General features: G+C 37.8%; 1 protein-coding gene across 11 annotated transcripts in view; it reads right to left on the reverse strand.

Annotated features, from left to right (window-relative positions):
* LOC126473967 (zinc finger protein 875-like) overlaps positions 1-19,480 on the reverse strand; it is a 59,697-nt gene that overhangs the window by 35,872 nt on the left and 4,345 nt on the right. For 9 of the 11 annotated variants that reach the window (XM_050101344.1, XM_050101346.1, XM_050101347.1 and 6 more), the window contains 2 exons: positions 18,651-18,827; positions 17,681-17,872 (listed from right to left, as the gene is read on the reverse strand). In XM_050101344.1, coding sequence (XP_049957301.1) covers positions 17,681-17,872; positions 18,651-18,827 — 369 coding nt within the window. Of the gene's footprint in view, positions 1-15,698; positions 15,743-15,985; positions 17,873-18,650; positions 18,828-19,480 lie in introns of those variants that run through there. The other 2 variants (XM_050101351.1, XR_007586544.1) reach the window with 2 other exon arrangements.

Below are 19,480 nucleotides of genomic sequence, written 5' to 3' on the forward strand. Positions count from 1 at the left end.
TTAAGACTGACTTATTAAGAGATAGCTTCAGCAACAGATGATACTAATGTTTTGAGGCATTATGACTGGTCCCAGTTCAACAGCTATATCAGTCAGTTACGAGTGTCAGTTGGTGCTATAGGAAGGTAAGTTGGGTTGGGGTTGTATGAGGTGTGGCCTAGATTTCTATAGAATTGAGGAAAGGAAGTTGGTCTCACTGATAGCAGAATCTTTCAGGGAATTTGCCACTCACTCATAGGAGTAACCCTACTGTCACTGGTGTGAGGGCTGCAAATTTTTTAGGGTAAACTCATATTTTAGATTATCAGTATTAAAAAATATAAATACAACTGAAAAATTTTGAACCTGGAACTTGTGATGCTAAAAAGGTGCTTAAAGTAAACTTATTGCATAAAGTATTATAGGGTTAAAAATAAAATCAATTAACTTCTAACTAGTTTAGATGAACTACCAGATACAAATCATGTCAGTGTATTTCTGTTTCTTAATATCATTTTATCATAGGTACATTGTTGTTGTGAATCTTCAGTCTGAACTGATGCAGCTCATCATGATAGTCTACCTGTACAAGCCTCCTCTTCTCCACATGTCCATTTGAATCTGTTTATTATAGTCAAGCCTTGGTCTTCCTCTACAATTTGTACCCCACCCCCCCTTAAAAAAAAAAAAACGTCCCCCCCCCCTCACTCTCTCTCTCTCTCTCTCTCTCTCTCTCTCTCTCTCTCTCTCTCTCTCTCTCTCACACACACACACACACATCACACAGACAGACAGACACTCTCCTACATTACCAAATTGACCATTTGTTGACTTCTCAGGATAGTTCTTTTCAATTAATTTCTCGTTCTAGACAATTGTGCCTTAGATTTCTTTTCTTCCCAGTTTGATTCAGTACCTCTTCTCAGTTACCTGATCAATCCACCTTGACTTTAGTATTCTTCTTTAATATCACATAGAAAGATATGCACAACACCCTTGATGTTAATAAGAAAATATAATATATTCTGTAACTAGTCACAGAGTACTTTGAAAACTGATGTTCTAAGAAATTTACTTACGGAAGCAAATTAAATCAACCTAACCCCTGTTTTATATACAGAAACAGAATATCATGCAAAACCCAGAGAAAAATATTACTTAGCATCAAGTGGCACTTTCTCGAGGTCATTCATAATTGTGATGAAAAGGGGCGACGGAGTCAGATGTTAAATGACATTATACACAGTACTGTAGATTTTAAATAAAAAGTCATCAGAGCATTAAAATGCAGGTACTTTCCAGAAAAGAATCAACTCTTCTATCAACAAGATAGGAACTAACTGAAAAACAGTGAAAATAAAACAAAAAGTGAAACAGGAATGTGAAGAAATTACTTTAAGGGTATGTACGTAATAAACTGATCAAAGGTAGCCCCACAACTGAAAAAACATTTTTGCTCAAATCTCTGACTGAAGCAAAATAAAGATTCAATAGAAATCACACAATGGATTTCTGTCAGAGTTTTCATAGCCAAACAAAGAGTGGGAAATAGATTTACTTATCTCTCTATGACATCCAAGTATATTTCCATGTTGAATAATATTGCATTATTTCCACACACTTAACCACGAAGACTGAGTGACTGGAATTCGTCTGTAGGATAAGGGAGAAAAGGATACATAGTAGGTGAATATGGATTGGGTCTAACAAATGAAAGAGGAAGCCGCCTGGTAGAATTTTGCGCAGAGCATAACTTAATCATAGCTAACACTTGGTTCAAGAATCATGAAAGAAGGTTGTATGCATGGAAGAACCCTGGAGATACTAAAAGGTATCAGATAGATTATATAATGGTAAGACAGAGGTTTAGGAACCAGGTTTTAAATTGCAAGACAAGAATCATGAAGAAGGTTGTATGCATGGAAGGACCCTGGAGATACTAGAAGGTATCAGATAGATTATATAATGGTAAGACAGAGGTTTAGGAACCATGTTTTAAAGTGTAAGACATTTCCAGGGGCAGATGTGGACTCTGACCACAATCTATCGGTTATGAACTGTAGACTAAAACTGAAGAAACTGCAAAAAGGTGGGAATTTAAGGAGATGGGACCTGGATAAACTGAAAAAACCAGAGGTTGTCAAGAGTTTCAGTGAGAGCATAAGGGAACAATTGACAGGACTGGGGGAAAGAAATACACTAGAAGAAGAATGGGTAGCTTTGAGGGATGAAATAGTGAAGGCAGCAGAGGATCAAATAGGTAAAAAGACGAGGGCTAGTAGAAACCCTTGGGTAACAGAAGATATATTGAATTTAATTGATGAAAGGAGAAAATATAAAAATGCAGTAAATGAAGCAGGCAAAAAGGAATACAAACGTCTCAAAAATGAGATCGACAGGAAGTGCAAAATGGCTAAGCAGGGATGGCTAGATGACAAATGTAAGGATGTAGAGGCTTATCTCACTAGGGGTAAGATAGATACTGCTTACAGGAAAATTGGAGAGACCTTTGGAAAAAGGAGAACCACTTGCATGAATATCAAGAGCTTTGATGGAAACCCAGTTCAAAGCAAAGAAGGGAAAGCAGAAAGGTGGATGGAGTATATAGAGGGTCTATACAATGGCGACGTACTTGAGGACAATATTATGGAAATAGAAGAGGATGTAGATGAAGATGAAATGGGAGATATGATACTGCGTGAAGAGTTTGACAGAGCACTGAAAGACCTGAGTTGAAACAAGCCCCCTGGAGTAGACAACATTCCATTAGAACTACTGACAGCCTTGGGAGAGCCAGTCCTGACAAAACTCTACCATCTAGTGAGCAAGATGTATGAGACAGGTGAAATACCCTCAGACTTCAAGAAGAATATAATAATTCCAATCCCAAAGAAGCAGGTGTTGACAGATGTGAAAATTACCAAACTATCAAGTTTAATAAGCCACAGCTGCAAAATACTAACGCGAATTCTTTACAGACGAATGAAAAACTGATAGAAGCCGACCTCGGGGAAGATCAGTTTGGATCCCGTAGAAATGTTGGAACACGTGAGGTAATACTAACCCAACGACTTACCTTAGAAGAAAGGTTAAGGAAAGGCAAACCTACGTTTCTAGCATTTGTAGACTTGGAGAAAGCTTTTGACAATGTTGATTGGAATACTCTCTTTCAAATTCTGAAGGTGGCAGGGGTAAAATACAGGGAGCAAAAGGCTACTTACAATTTGTACAGAAAGCAGATGGCAGTTATAAGAGTCGAGGGGTATGAAAGGGAAGCAGTGGTTGGGAAGGGAGTGAGACAGGGTTGTAGCCTATCCCCAATGTTATTCAATCTGTATATTGAGCAAGCGATAAAGGAAACAAAAGAAAAGTTCGGAGTAGGTATTAAAATCCATGGAGAAGAAATAAAAACCTTGAGGTTCGCCGATGACATTGTAATTCTGTCAGAGACAGCAAAAGACTTGGAAGAGCAGTTGAACGGAATCGACAGTGTCTTGATAGGAGGGTATAAGATGAACATCAACAAAAGCAAAACGAGGATAATGGAATGTAGTTGAATTAAGTCGGGTGATGCTGAGGGAATTAGATTAGGAAATGAGACACTTAAAGTAGTAAAGGAGTTTTGCTATTTGGGGAGCAAAATAACTGATGATGGTCGAAGTAGAGAGGATATAAAACGTAGATTGGCAATGGCAAGGAAAGGGTTTCTGAAGAAGAGAAATTTGTTAACATCGAGTATAGATTTAAATGTCAGGAAGTCGTTTCTGAAAGTATTTGTATGGAGTGTAGCCATGTATGGAAGTGAAATGTGGACAATAAATAGTTTAGACAAGAAGAGAATAGAAGCTTTCGAAATGTGGTGCTACAGAAGGATGCTGAAGATTAGATGGGTAGATCACATAACTAATGAGAAGGTATTGAATAGAATTGGGGAGAAGAGGTGTTTGTGGCACAACTTGACTAGAAGAAGGGATCGGTTGGTAGGACATGTTCTGAGTCATCGAGGGATCACCAATTTAGTATTGGAGGGCAGCGTGGAGGGTAAAAATCGTAGACGGAGACCAAGAGATGAATACACTAAGCAGATTCAGAAGGATGTAGGCTGCAGTAGGTACTGGGAGATGAAGAAGCTTGCACAGGATAGAGTAGCATGGAGAGCTGCATCAAACCAGTCTCAGGACTGAAGACCACAACAACAACAACATTCTCTCAATAGTGTTTCATGAAAAGAACATAGTTTTCCCTTCAGGGATTCCCATTTGAGTTTACAAACCTTCTCCAGAATACTCGCCTGTTGATTGATCCTACTAATAACAAATCCAGCAATCTGCCTCTAATTGCTTTAATGTCTTCCTTCAATCCAACCTGGTGGGGATCCCAAACACTCAAGCAATACTCAAGGACAGTTCACAAGTGTTCAATTCATGGTCTTATTTACAGATGGACCACACTTTCCTAAAATTCTCACAATACACCAAAGTGTGATGAAGCAAGCTGGAGATTTTTCCTTCCCCTCGTTTTGCCATCTGCCTCCTTAAAATTTGTTTTTGAACTAATTACCATTAACATACGTGAATATAATCTGCATTTTCATAAAAGAGAATGGTTGGGCCTCAGTTTTAAGGAATATAACAGCAGATCTAACTTTGTGCTTAGTTTTATGTATGTAATTGATTTTCTCATTTATTTTGACTATTTCTAGTCAGTATCTTTTGTTACAGGATGCAATCAGTAATTGTTTTGTAACTTGAATTCTATTGTTGACATATAAACAAATATAAATTCTGTACTAGTTATAAGCATTTGGAGGAACAACTAATAGTATTCTTAAAGTATTTATTTGACTCTATTCGAAAACATGTTAGCAAAGCCAACCCTTAATTTATTCCAAAGTAATTAAGACTTTTTCAAAAGTATTGTCCCTGTAAATATATTTGTTAATTTCATGATTTAAACAAATAATTTGGCTTAACCCTTGTAGTAGAAGAAACTGTTAAAAAGAACCAATTTTTCAATGTACAGCAGAGTCCCGCTAATCCGAACCCTGGTAATCCTAACGTTCGGTTAATCCAAACATGAAAAATGTTAGTCTAAGTATGGAAAACTGTGTGGTAAACTGCTGTACATACACACTATTTTAATTTACACAGTACAGTAAACATGTATTAGAAAAAGAGGCAAGAAAACATTAGATTTAAACAATGCATAACAATGAAATAAAAGCTGCCAAACAGCGGACATTTTATCCCTACTTTTTAGATGACAAAAACTCAGTCATTGTTTTTGGCGTAAGGAAGACAGTCTGTTATATGACGCATAGTTGTGTCATCATCTCATTAACATCAAATCAGCAGGTGTAGCAGTGGGCTGTTGCTCCAAATAACGTAGAGCAGGGTCAAGGGCTTCCGCTGTGTCACTGTGTGGCACCAGCTCTCCTTTGTCCCTTTCAGGCTCATTGTCACTTGTCACAGCAGTCAACTTCTTCCTGGTCTTGAGTGACAGCAGCAAATAAATTAGCTTCAGTAAGGTTCTCCACACATGCCCTATCCACTGCCATCCACACATTACGTCTCCTTCACTACCTTCTTCACATCCAGGGATTGTCTGTATCATTTGTAGTAGATTTTCCTCTTCGTTTTCAACTAGGTTGTCCTGAAATTCAAAAGATGTCCAGTTTTCTCTACGATTTTCTCAGAGTATTTTCTGAAATATTCAGCCATGCCTCAGCAGCCCAATACACAACTCCTTCACACTGGTCTTTTTATTTTGTCCACTAAAGGAATGCTATGAGCTTGGATCAGCATTCCTAAAAATTGTTTTCTGAAATCAGTTTTAATGTTTGCAGTACGCTCTGGTCCATGAACTGTAGAAGTGGTGTAACATTCAGCATCAAAAACTTCATCCCAATTTCTCCATCACATAATTTCTCAGTGCGGGGGGAGATGGCTTCTTATCAATCAAAAGGATTGCACAAGAGACAAATGATTTTCCTCAGAAAACCATCAAACTGAGGGAACAAACTTGCCGTGAAACCATTCTTTGAACAGCTTACCATCCATCCATGCTTTTTTCTGGTTGTGATAATATATGGGCAGAGACTTCATGTTGCAGTTTTCAAAAGCTCTGGGCCTAGCAGATTTGCCAGTCATCATTAAAGGCAGCTTGTGATTACCAGCAGTATCACATGATCATTGCACATTTTAAAACCAGGAGCATGGTCTTCTGCTTTTGATGCCAGGCTTTTTATTGGCAGTGCCCTAAAATTAAGGCCAGCTTCGTCAGTGTTATAAATTTGTTGGGGATAATATTTTCCCTTTATCATTTTTTCAATCTCATCCAAGTATTCCTTCACTGCGTCACAATCAGAAGAAAGCTTCTTTCCAGTAATTGTTAGCTGACTGATTCCATGACATTTTTTGAATCTGTCCAACCAATACATACTTGCACTAAAAGACTCATCACCAGTCGTTAACTTGTTCAGGTAAACAGCCTTCTCCTGAACCAGTGCTCCACTCAAAGGAGTTCCCCTTTATCTTTCGTACATAAACCAAAGGAAAAGAGCTTCATCCACTTTATCATACTGGTACTGTTTCAAAGTCTACCGAATTTCGAGTGTTTTTCCCGAATACGTGGCACAGGAATGTTTGAGCTTCATTCGGTTCTTCTTTGAATCACAAATGGTTGCTTTACCAAGACCCAGTTCTGCTGCCAGTTTAGATACATTCTCACCATTGCCTATCCACTTCAAAGCATTCAGTTTTTCTTAGAGAGTTAACGTTGTATGTTTTCCGTTTACTCATGACGAAAATATGTACACCACTACACCTGAATGAGTACAATACAACTGTTATGTGTGCCAGCTATCGATAACTAATATACCCAAGCACTTTGCGAGCCAACTGGCAGTGCACTGACCTCAGACACTACAAAGGTTTCAACAATGCACAACAAGGGAAGGGAGTGAGAGTGAGCCATTGTTCCCACACTTGTTCTCATTTGTTACCATGGTGTACCTAATTATCTGCTTGGTATATTTCATTCTAGAAACTCGTCACTGTAATTCCGGCTAATCCGAACAAATCGGTAATCGGAAACAAGGTCCGGTCCCAATTATTTCGGATTAACAGGACTCTACTGTAGTCAGTTGATTTAATGAGTTAAGTTTTAATTGTAATTTCTGTAAATTAAACTTCGAACTATGTGTAGTTTCAGCACCTATTATTGTGATGATATATAAGGTCCCGATTTTTGGTCACAAGACAGTCACTCCATGGCCGAGTTTCAGACGAGAAACCTGTGTTGGTTAGAACAACAACAATGCATCAACTTAACTGTGAAATAAGTGTTACACAATTACGCTATGTGTAAAAGCAATGACAGTGTGTTCTCCATACGTACCTTTCTATTCTTCAAGAACTGTGAACTTTGTGGTTAGGTTTTTACTGTTCATAGATATTCAACAGTAAACTACTGTTGAATATCTATGAGCAAATGTTCCTTTAGGGTTTACCTAAGATAGAATGATGAAGTGTAGCGTTTCGAGAATTTGTGCGTAAATTCTAGAACCACTCGGCCTTCCACTGTCGCGAACACATGTTCCTTTAGATGTGAGTGAGAAAAAGGAACCCTATCTACTGTGCGTCACGTTTCTGTGTGTGCAGGTGTGAGCAAAAGGTCGACGCAGTGGTTGAACGGCACCGACAAGTACTTTTCGGGCGATCCATGGAAGTCATAGTAAAAGCACACGGAAGAACCAAGGAACTTCTGTGTTATTCTGTGATGTTTGTAATTGTGACTATTGATAGTGAGAAAAGAACAACTGAGATTCGGAATTGTGAATAAACACTTAACTTGAACTTGCTAGAGGCGAGACATGCGTATGATTCCCGTATAATAGAGTTGTGGTTATCAAACCAACTCTGTTGTAAATGTAACTTAATTGTTTCTAATGTGAGATGACACGGGTGACTTACATGAAGTCAGTTTATGCGAGAAGTGTGCATTTTGTTTTTTGTGGAAGTTCAAATATACCGATAGTTGTTGAAAAGTATTCTTCGAGTACCTCATTATTTCATAGAGAGAGAGAGAGAGAGAGAGAGAGAGAGAGAGTCTTAAAGGTTCCCTTGACTAGCATCATTCTTTGGAGAAGAAGCTTGTAGAGATTCCAGAAGACAGCTATCCAGAGAAGAAGATCGGCTGCGCATTACCAAGTAAGCCAACTCGTGTAAGAGAAGTGGGGAGTTTGCACACACACACTTCACACACTCTGTCATTAAAAACGTTAGAGAAGGAGGAACATACAAATGGATAATGATATTGTGCAAGTTAGGCGGTTCCTGAAACACCTATCTGAGAGGGATAGGAAGGCTTCTGGGGCAGATATTTCTCATCATCTCTGGCGCTATATGTGAATTAGTTGTTCCAGCCCTTGTTTATACTGACTGATGAAGGAGGCATGCCTACATGGTTGGCCACATTATATAGGACGAGTATAGATGTGAAATGATAATTAAATCAAGGTCCTAAGCTGCCAACAGGTGTTGATAAACATCAACAGGGACAGTTGAAAATGTGTGCCCCTACCGGGACTTGAACCCGTGATCCCCTGCTTACATGGCAGACACACTATCCGCCTGAGCCACCGAGGGCACAGAGAATAGTGAGACTGCAGGGATTTATCCCTTGCACATTCCCCGTGAGACCCACATTCCCAACTTAATGTCCACACACTACGCTCGTAGTGCCCCTGCCCATTACACTCATTACTCGCGGCAGACAATCTTACTGAGTCCCGTAGGAGTTCGGGCAATGTGTCTGCCATGTAAGCAGGAGATCCCAGGTTCAAGCCACGGTCAGGGAACACATTTTCATCTGTGCCCGTTGATGTACATCAACGCCTGTCGGCAGCTTAGGGTCTTGATTTAATTATCATTTCATTCTAGAGAGCTGCACAGTCGCTGATGGTATCTGTTCTTTCAGAAATGTCCGAAATAACAGACACCATCTTCATATAGCAAAGGCTAACCGGTCACTGACCTTCTGTGTGAATGCACACACATTGCCCAAACTCTTACGGGACTCGGTAAGACTGTCTGCCGCGAGTAATGAGTGTAATGAGCAGGGCCACTACGAATGTAGTGTGTGGACATTAAGTTGGGAATGTGGGTCTCACGGGGAGCATGCAAGGGATAAATCTCTGCAGACACACTATCCTCTGTGCCCTCGGTGGCTCAGACGAACAGAGCGTCTGCCATGTAAGCTGGAGATCCTGAGTTCGAGCCCCGGTCGTGGCACACATTTTCAACTGTCCCCGTTAATGTATATCAATGACTGTCGGTAGCTTAGGGTCTCGATTTAATTACCATTTTATTCTAGAGAGCTGCACGGTCACCGATGGCATTTGTTCTTTTGGACATGTCCGAAAGAACAGGTACCATCTTCATATTCTCATAGAGTGTAGATGTGTTCGGAGATAGGGCATGGGAGATCTGATTTTCTATACAGCTGGGAGATTAATTTTGGTTTTTGGATGCTTTCAGTATTCTGGGACAGAGCGAGCTTGTCCTTGAAAATGTGGAGTCCACAGCTGGCCACATTCTGTGGAATGCTGTGGATAGGTGGCAGTTGTCAAAGTGGTGGTATCGCTGGTGACCACTGCATTTGATGTGAACAGAGGTTTTTAAGTACCTATCAGTGGGGTGAAGGTCAACATCCCATAGGTTGGCTCTTTGCGATAAGAAGAATCAGATGGAATGAATGGAAGAGTTGTTACAGATGTGGGGGGAATAAGGATATGGAGTCCTCACTGGGTTCCCTTCTGTTCCCACTCAATTTCACCTTGCATCTCTCACACTGCCACTCGTTCCTCTTGTTACTTTTTTATGCTATCATATATCCCTCATTAGAACCTTTTCCAATTTCTCCCTTTCTCTTACTCTGTATCTTCCATCATCCCATTGCATAGTACCTATGTCTCTCTACATTTCTCCTAACAATCCCTTAATCTCTCTCTGCATGATCTTCCTTAACCTGCTGCTGTCTACATCTATATCTACATCCACATACACACTCCACAAGCCATTGTACACTGCGTGAAAGAGTGTACATAAAACCATCATTATTGATTTCATTTCCTGTTCCATTCTCATGTGAAACAAGGGGATGGCCGACTCTTATCCTCCGCAAGTGCCCTATTCTCTCTTATGTAATTTTCATGATCCCTACGTGTGAAACACTACGGTAGCAGTATAATGATTCTACAGTCTTCTTCATGTAGAAGCCCTCAAAGTTTACACACAGTGTTTTCCAAGAAATATTTAATTTTTTCCAAGGATTCCCATTTAAGTTTCCTGAGCATTTTTGCTCCACTTTCATTTGGACTAAACTGAACTGTTGGGATCCTCCTGAATTTTTTAAATGTCTGTTTCATGAGGACTCAAACTGGAACAATACAATGAACTGATCACACTATGGTTTTGTATGTCATTTCATTACAGGTGCATTGCAATTTCCCGGAAACCTCATAACAAATTAAAGTCATCCATTCACCTTTGATAATAATGATTTTATGTGACTGTCCCACCCTCTCTCTCCCAACTCCATGCCCCTTCCATTTCCCCACCACTCACCCCAGTAGAGATTGTTACTTGTGCCTTTACGGCACTAGTGTTTATTGATATTATGGTAGTTCTCTGAAAGATTTTGTTCAACAGCTAAGCAGTTTTTTACCCATTCTCTGCTACTCAGTCTTCTCTTTTCAATGAGAAGCAATTACTATTTTTTTTCTGTTTACAGGTACTCTGCTTGGACAAACAAGAAAGTACAATAATTTGTATTTAGGTGTGCCTCTTATTGTGATGGATTTCTGATGACTTATTCTGATTTACATGATGTTATTGTAAGTGGACTTATTGTCTGAATACAGGGTTGGAAACTCTTTGTTTGTTACTTTGCCAGTACCAGTGTAAATTTTCATGACAAATTGTAATCTATTGTACACAGACCAATATTGTTACAGATGTACTTAATTACCTTTTTTCTTAAAAAAAAAAGTTACTATTGCCATCAAGTAAATAGAAGGCAAACAGTGTCTTGTTAATAAAAATGAAGACCCCCCCCCCCCCCCCGCACAAAAAAAGACAAGACAGCTTCACATTAAAATTTATTAGGTTACATTTAACTGTCACAAACAGAAAGCCGAAGGCAGATAGAAACTTTATATGTGCACTGCATTAACAATTAACTAACATTTGCTTCTCTTCTGTTGATGTATAACTTTACTCAGACCACATCCCTGGAGGCAATCCATCCCAACAGAATCAGCAAAACATGAGTAATAAATAAATGAATTCCCCTGAGACTTTTTTTACAAAGAGGTTGTTACGACATGTGAACTAAAATGACAAATTAGCACTACGGAGTATCAAAAATAGAATACTGTGTACAACAGGATATTTGCAGGCATTTATCTGAAAATATTCTGGCTGAATCTCAATATGGTTTTAGGTCCAAATTATCAACAGTGAAAGCAGTTCAAGACATCCTTTCTTCTATACAAATCTCATTTGGATCAAAGTTACCTACTGAAGGCATTCTATTACAACAAAGCACGGCATCTGATTCTGTGAACCATACAATACTACTGGAGAAACTTCCAGTGTTATGGAGTCAGAAACTTAGAACTCTCCCTCACAAGCTCCTTTCTCAGTGATGGGAAACAAATTTTAGTTTACAAGAGCCAAAAATATCAATACTTAGGTAACTCGAGGCATTCCTCAGGGTTCTGTGCTTGGCCCTTTATTGTTTTAATATGTGTGAATGACCTTCCTAGCAACATGCTCTGTAAATCTGTATTTTATGCGGATGATAACATTCATTAGCTCAGGGAAGGACATAAACCGACAAACTGGAAAACAATGAGAACCTTAAACTGTCTAATACATGGTTCAAAGCGAATGAGCTATCCATCAACTGTGAAAAAACAGTGAGCATCACTTTCAGTTTATCATGCAATGAAACCGAATGCTCAACTTTTAAGCTGCTTGGTATGTACCTTGATTCCAAATTAACCTGGGACAAACACACAGTCCTTGTATGCAGAAAACTCTCCATGTAACCTTTTTAGTGACTAAATTACAAACATGTGCAACACCACCTCTATTACTCAACTCCTACTATGACTTCTTTCACTGCCACCTGCAACATGGTATCCTTTAACGGGGTTATTCTGAAGGGGCCAAAGAATTTTCATCTGGCAAGAATAGGCTTTCAGGACTATTGCTGGAGTTACAAACTCTAAAACCTCCAGCAGATGACTTTTTAAAGACTTAAAGGTACTGACACACCTATCGTTTTTTATATACTGTTACTGATTAAAGAAAACTTAGATAACTACATATTGAGGGAAGGTGTACACAAACATAAAACTAGGCAAATGAAACAAATACATATGCCCACAGCTAGATTAAAAAAAACTCAGTCTAGTTATGAATACTTGGGCATAAAATTATTTAACATTTTACATTTACAAGCACATCTTGTCTCAGTCAATGACTTTAAAACAAAAACTGGAAAATGGTTGAAAGATAAGGCTTTCTACAATATTTCAGAAATTCAAAACTGTTCTAAGGAAGATTTGAGGTATTAAATTAATTATAATGTAAATTACTCTGTACTTACCTTACTATGTCAACAGTTTATTTAATACTTCTGCATATTATTTTCTATGTACTGTAAAATTAAGAAACTGTTCTCGGGTGTATATTTTATGTGGCTTGTATTATTACTAGTATTTGCACTGTAACTGTCAACAAAATGTATTTGTGCAATATATGTTAACTCCCTATGATGACATCGATCACATAAAAATGCACAGAGACAGATCAAAACAAATAAATAAATATAGAAGAGATGTTGAGTCGAAGACGGGCACAATGAAAAAGAATCCAAGAAATATTCAATTTTTTCAGCAAATCTATTACCATATGAAGAAAACTCAGAGAGATTCACAAGAGCACAACTCAAACACACTTTACCACTGTCATCTCCGAACACTAAGGTCCCACTGTAACTGCATCTGACTTATTTGGTGGAGAGAGGGGAGGATAGTAGGAGAAGAAGCCAATGGTGCCTATGGGAGCTTGCAGGGATATCATGAATCCAGCACTGGAAGGCTGTATTGAGGAGGGAGAGGGAGGACGGGAAGAGGAGGGAGGAGGAAAGGAGAGAGGAGTAAAGTATGGATGGGAAAAGGACGATGCAGGTGCACTGGAAGGTATGTGTAGTACCGAAGTGCGAACTGTGAAGGGGACAGGTGGGTGGAGGGCAGAGCCTAGCAAAGTCCAAGGCCAGAGGGTTATGGGAACAAAGGATACGTTGCAAAGAGTGTTATACCTGAATAGTTCAGAAAAACTAGTGTTGACGGGGAGAATCTAGATGACAAACAGGTTGTTAAGCAGTCTTAAAAGTAATGCACATCATGCTAGGCAGCATGCTCAGCAATTGCGTAGCCCAGCTGTGTCTCGGCCAAAGTCTGGTGATGGCCATTCGTGCAGGCAAACAGCTTATTACTTGTTATGCCCATGTAGATTGTAAATCATGTGGCTGCTTTCCTAAACAGCTCTGCCTTCAATCGGGTAGAAGATGCCTGTGACTGACTGGAGTAGGTGGTAGTGGGAAGACGTATGGGACAGTCTTGCATCTGGGTTTGTTTCTAGCATTCTATTTCATTGTGCCTGTCTGGGACTCTTCTGTCTGGTGAGTAGCAATCTATTGTTTCCTTATTATTGTTATTCTATCCTGGATTTTCCATTGTTAAATTAATGCTATGCTTACACAAAGTCCTCAAATTCAATGTTTTTGATTTTGCACTGCCTTGCACACCTTATTCTTAAAGCATATTTTTATTTATATTTAATTATACATTTCAAATAATTTTTTCTATGGTTATTATCTGTTATTCAGTAACGTACAGTACAGTTTTTGAGTTTGATGTTTTACGAGCTTCTTACATAACAAATTAAGTAAATCTTGGAAGTATGTGCCTTGAGAAACCACACAGAGCCCATACCTCTGACTCTACTCTTCAAAATAATGCTAGTACATGGTGACTACAAAAGCCTCCATCTGGTCAATTAAGGATGCTATAATGATTTCTGTTGTTCAGGTATGCTGTTCTTTCGTTGTGCTTCTACCACAATAAAAACAAAGGACTTGGATTCACTAAGATCTGGGAAATAAGTGGACTGAGAAGCAACAGGGATGTTTTTATTTGCCAAAAATCCTGTAGGTTGTCTCGAGGGATGATACCATACTATTGATATGCCTCACTAGACCCTTACCCAGTGGGATCACTGTGAGCAGCAGGCAGCACAGCATCTCCAGCCAGCTTGTCACATATGACCAAGTTCTACTTTAAAAGACTGTGATAATATTTCAGCCAAGTGATAGATTTCAGCAAAGTGATAGATTTCAGCAAAGTGATAGATTTCAGCAAAGTGATAGATTTCAGCAAAGTGATAGATTTCAGCAAAGTGATAGATTTCAGCAAAGTGATAGATTTCAGCAAAGTGATAGATTTCAGCAAAGTGATAGATTTCAGCAAAGTGATAGATTTCAGCAAAGTGATAGATTTCAGCAAAGTGATAGATTTCAGCAAAGTGATAGATTTCAGCAAAGTGATAGATTTCAGCAAAGTGATAGATTTCAGCAAAGTGATAGATTTCAGCAAAGTGATAGATTCAAGCAAAGTGATAGATTTCAGCAAAGTGATAGATTTAAGGCTCGCCTGCAAATGGTTTGTGCCACTGCAATTCAAGTTATGTTAACTGTAATTGTTTTCATTTAAAGTCTTCAAAAATTCACAGATCACAAACTCGTGAACTTTGTATAATTTATTGTGTGTTTCAGTGTATTCAATAAAATTTTAACATATTCCAGAGCATAAATAACCTATCCTTTTTCAAAGGCTGCCTAACATTTCTTATTAATTATGCTAATTAAATGTCTTCAGGTACAAGTTTCGTATTGACAATGTCTCCAAAAAGCCAAATCAGCATGCATTTGATTTTAAGCTGATTCATTGTTGATGTAAAGGGATCTATTCATGACTTCAGAATTTGTTTTCTGAATCATTCCAAAAAACAAGTTTTGTCACAAGTAATGGTGTGCATCAAAAGACAAAGTGAATCATTTTCATGCAGACTTTCCTCATCCACAGATCTTATGTGCTTAATTGCTATACATTAAGACTGTTAAGCAAGACTCAGAGCACATGAGAATACTAATTTCCTTGAAAGTTTTCAATGCTGATGTTCATTGATTGGAACATTCACATTAATATGATCTCAGTATTCCAATTTTTTTTTTTTTTTTTTTAAATCCCTGAAGAATCTGAGGCCTTTGCTAAATGTAGTCTCCATACACTGGTTGAAGTTCTGCACATACTTCATTTGAGATGAGTGCAAGTCTTAAACATATATTTTTATAATAGGGTAAATCATTATTAAATTACTTGTGAATATTTCAAACTAATGCGAACCTCCTACCCCTACACAAGGTGTTGAATGCTATCCATACATACAGCTGCGGTATGCACATAAACATGAGGTTTTCATCTTGGTGTAAGTCTTTCATGTGACCCCACTTTTGCAGTATAGTGCACATTTCACTTATTATTTGATAAAGCAGCTTCTCTTTTGGTTTCAGTAGGTTGATAGGATCCCGTTACAGAGCATAATGCCCCAGGACAAAATGAAGGTGGTCACTGGGAACAAAGCCAGGAGCCAGCGCATCAGAAACCAGCAAAGCTACATGTTGAAGCACAAAGACAGTATGATACACCACTTTCTTGAGTATCAGTTATGTTGCATCTGTCTACAGAAAAACAAAAAAAACTCTTAAATTTTTTCATTAAGTAAGTTTTATTTCTGAATTAACTAATAACACAACAAATGGTGCCTATTTCTCTATGAGTTATCTGACTGCATATGAATGCATGTACCTAAAAAAAAGAAGCAAATGGTTCATAAGCTATCAATATAGCATAAAAGTAAGGTAAAAATACTTGCAAATCTGTACAAGGAGTGATCATAAGATTTAAACGATTAATTCAAATAAATAAATAAAGTTATGCAAATAACTAATTATTTGTTGCTGATACATGTCTGCAGTCCTGATACACTTGACCTTCCTGTAAAAACATAACAAGCTGAACTTATCAAATACTCAAGCAATCAGAAAGATATAAATGAGGTCTTTGATTGAAACAGTCAGATCAATTCATTTTACTGAACATCTTAATAATCACGTCTATTTTTACTTAATTAGACCCTGTAACAAATGAACTATTACCTTGTACATGTTAATCAAATAATATAAACCCTGAATTTTGCAGTAATGTTAAGTTCCGTTACTTTAGAGAAATGTTTTCAAAGCAACAAAGTGGCAAACTGAGTACAGACTGATAATGGGAATTAAAAATTCAGGAGTACTGAAAAATTAGATATTCTATGTCAGCTCTTAGTTTCAATTTACTGTCAGAAATATAAATATGCCATACTGCAACTGCCTTAATTTGAACAAGATTCTCAGTTTGTAGTAATATCCAAAAAACACCTTATTACTTCTTCAGAAATTCCTGATAGGCACATATGTGTCTCAACATGCTCACTAATTGAAAATTCCAAAGAGTTTATTATTGCCAAAGAAACACATAAACAAGACAATGATTCGTGCAGAATGACTTTAGAATGCTGATTTTGTAAAGTTCACACAAAATGTTACTTTCTTTATGCAACAGTAAGAGTGTAAAACACATCTGTTATCTTTAATGGCAGCTTGTACAACATTATGTGTGTCAGTATATCTATACAAATAATAGATTCATTACCCGAGTACAATGATTGTTTTTAGAAACGAACAAAAACATTGTATTTACATCACAACTAGAAAGTAAAGTTTTAGATTTACATATCATTACTAGCATTCTCAACATTTCCTACAGTAAATAATTTCACAGCTATGTAGCTGGAATTCTGTTAAGTGAGTACAATTTAAGATGTTAGGAAAGCAAACAAAAATTTCTCTTGGTATATCACACTATGAAACCCTGAAGGCAACAATTGTTTGAAATGACTAACCCTCATATTCTGAATGCATTGTAAAGAGCAAATTCTTGAAAAAGTTGTGAACACTTATTTGAAGCTCATGAACAAGTTGGAAGCTTATTTCAAGGAAGCCATTATGGTGTCACTGCCGCAGACAAAAGCATGACCATGACGTCAGATGTACACTATGCCATTAGCCTTATTACTTTAGTTGCCAATCCTGTATATGTATTTGATCTTCTCAGTCTTTGCCTGTATGTAAACTGTCCGTAAGAAGCTAGTCTAGGAATACTATAAGTTTGTTAATACACAGCATAAATACATAAAGGAGAAACGTCACCAGGAGTATCAGATCCCAGTATGGACAGTAAACAGGAATAATAAGATAATGAAAGAAGGAGAGAGATCACCATAAACCACTTCCTAATTTGAAATAAATAGCATCTGCTATTCTATTACAGTATTCAAGCATTTGCTTAGACTGACATTTCTAATTTGTTGCTCATTCAAACAATTTAATTTGAGGTGAATTAACAAGCCAATACACATGAAAGCACATAAATCAATAATTATGCCTTCCATGAGTAATTATATACCATCTGGATTCTTTCCTTGTTGAGCTTTGTAGCACCTCTTGACATGATGAGAGAGATGCGCTTTGCGTTTAAACCTCCTTTCACATACCATGCAAATAAATTGGCGAACAACTCCACACTCAAATCGTTGGTGACTGGAGAGACTATGCTTTGAAGTATATGATCGGCCGCAGCGAATGCATAAAAACTTGCCTGCAAATGAAAACTGTAATCAGGATACATTTTCAATTACGTAAATATATTAGCGCACACTATCATAACTTATTGGTCAGAATGAAACCTTTTTAATTATCTCCATTTAGAGCCACAGACAAAAAAGAAATGAAGCACTCCATTGTCACATACTGTTCATTCAATAGTTTTACAACAAACTGCATTTCTAATCAAAGGAAAAATATACATGTAGTTTCCATCTTCGTGTAAGATTTTTATGTGATCCTACTTTGGCAGCCTGTATGTACATTTCATAGCTCATTCGATAAAGCAGCTTGTCTTTTGGTTTTGCAGTATGTTGGCTGGCTCCTGTTACAGAGCATAACTCCCCAGGAAAAACTTTGCTTGTTACCACGAACAAGACTGGGACCTGTGCATCAGCAGCCACCAATGTTAGAAGATGGAGCCCAGAGGCACGGTCTGATACAGAACCTTACTTTGTATCAGTTAATTTTTGTCTGTCTAAAGGAAAACAAAGAAGTCTTAAGTTCTTAATTTTTTTCAGGACGCAAGTTTTATTTATTACTAAGTTGACCGTACAACAAATAGCACCTGTTGCTCTATCAGTTCTACAACCACATATTGATCTCGACAAGGAGCAAATCCTCATAGAATGTCAACACAGCATAAAAGTAATGAAACAAATCAGTACAAGTAGTAGAAATAAAGAGGTGCAATAAGAGGACAGTACAAATGAATGCACATAAATAAATAATTATGCCTTCCAAGAGTAATTATCTATGTTCTGGATTCTTACCTTGTTCAGCTTTGCGGCATATATTGACATGATAAGTGAGATGGTGTTTGCGTTTAAACCCCCTTTCACATACCATGCAAATAAATTGGGGAACAACTCCACACTCAAATCGTTGGTGACTGGAGAGACTATGCTTTGAAGTATATGATCGGCCGCAGCGAATGCATAAAAACTTACCTGCAATTGAAAACTGTAATCAGGATACATTTTCAATTACGTAAATATATTAGCGCACACTATCATAACTTATTGGTCAGAATGAAACCTTTTTAATTATCTCCATTTAGAGCCACAGACAAAAAAGAAATGAAGCACTCCATTGTCACATACTGTTCATTCAATAGTTTTACAACAAACTGCATTTCTAATCAAAGGAAAAATATACATGTAGTTTCCATCTTCGTGTAAGATTTTTATGTGATCCTACTTTGGCAGCCTGTATGTACATTTCATTGCTCATTCGATAAAGCAGCTTGTCTTTTGGTTTTGCAGTATGTTGGCTGGCTCCTGTTACAGAGCATAACTCCCCAGGAAAAACTTTGCTTGTTACCACGAACAAGCCTGGGACCTGTGCATCAGCAGCCACCAATGTTAGAAGATGGAGCCCAGAGGCACGGTCTGATACAGAACCTTACTTTGTATCAGTTAATTTTTGTCTGTCTAAAGGAAAACAAAGAAGTCTTAAGTTCTTAATTTTTTTCAGGACGCAAGTTTTATTTATTACTAAGTTGAGCGTACAACAAATAGCACCTGTTGCTCTATCAGTCCTACAACCACATATTTATCTCGACAAGGAGCAAATCCTCATAGAATGTCAACACAGCATAAAA

The sequence above is a fragment of the Schistocerca serialis genome, chromosome 4 (assembly GCF_023864345.2).
Source record: "Schistocerca serialis cubense isolate TAMUIC-IGC-003099 chromosome 4, iqSchSeri2.2, whole genome shotgun sequence".
Classification (NCBI taxonomy): Eukaryota; Metazoa; Arthropoda; class Insecta; order Orthoptera; family Acrididae; genus Schistocerca; species Schistocerca serialis.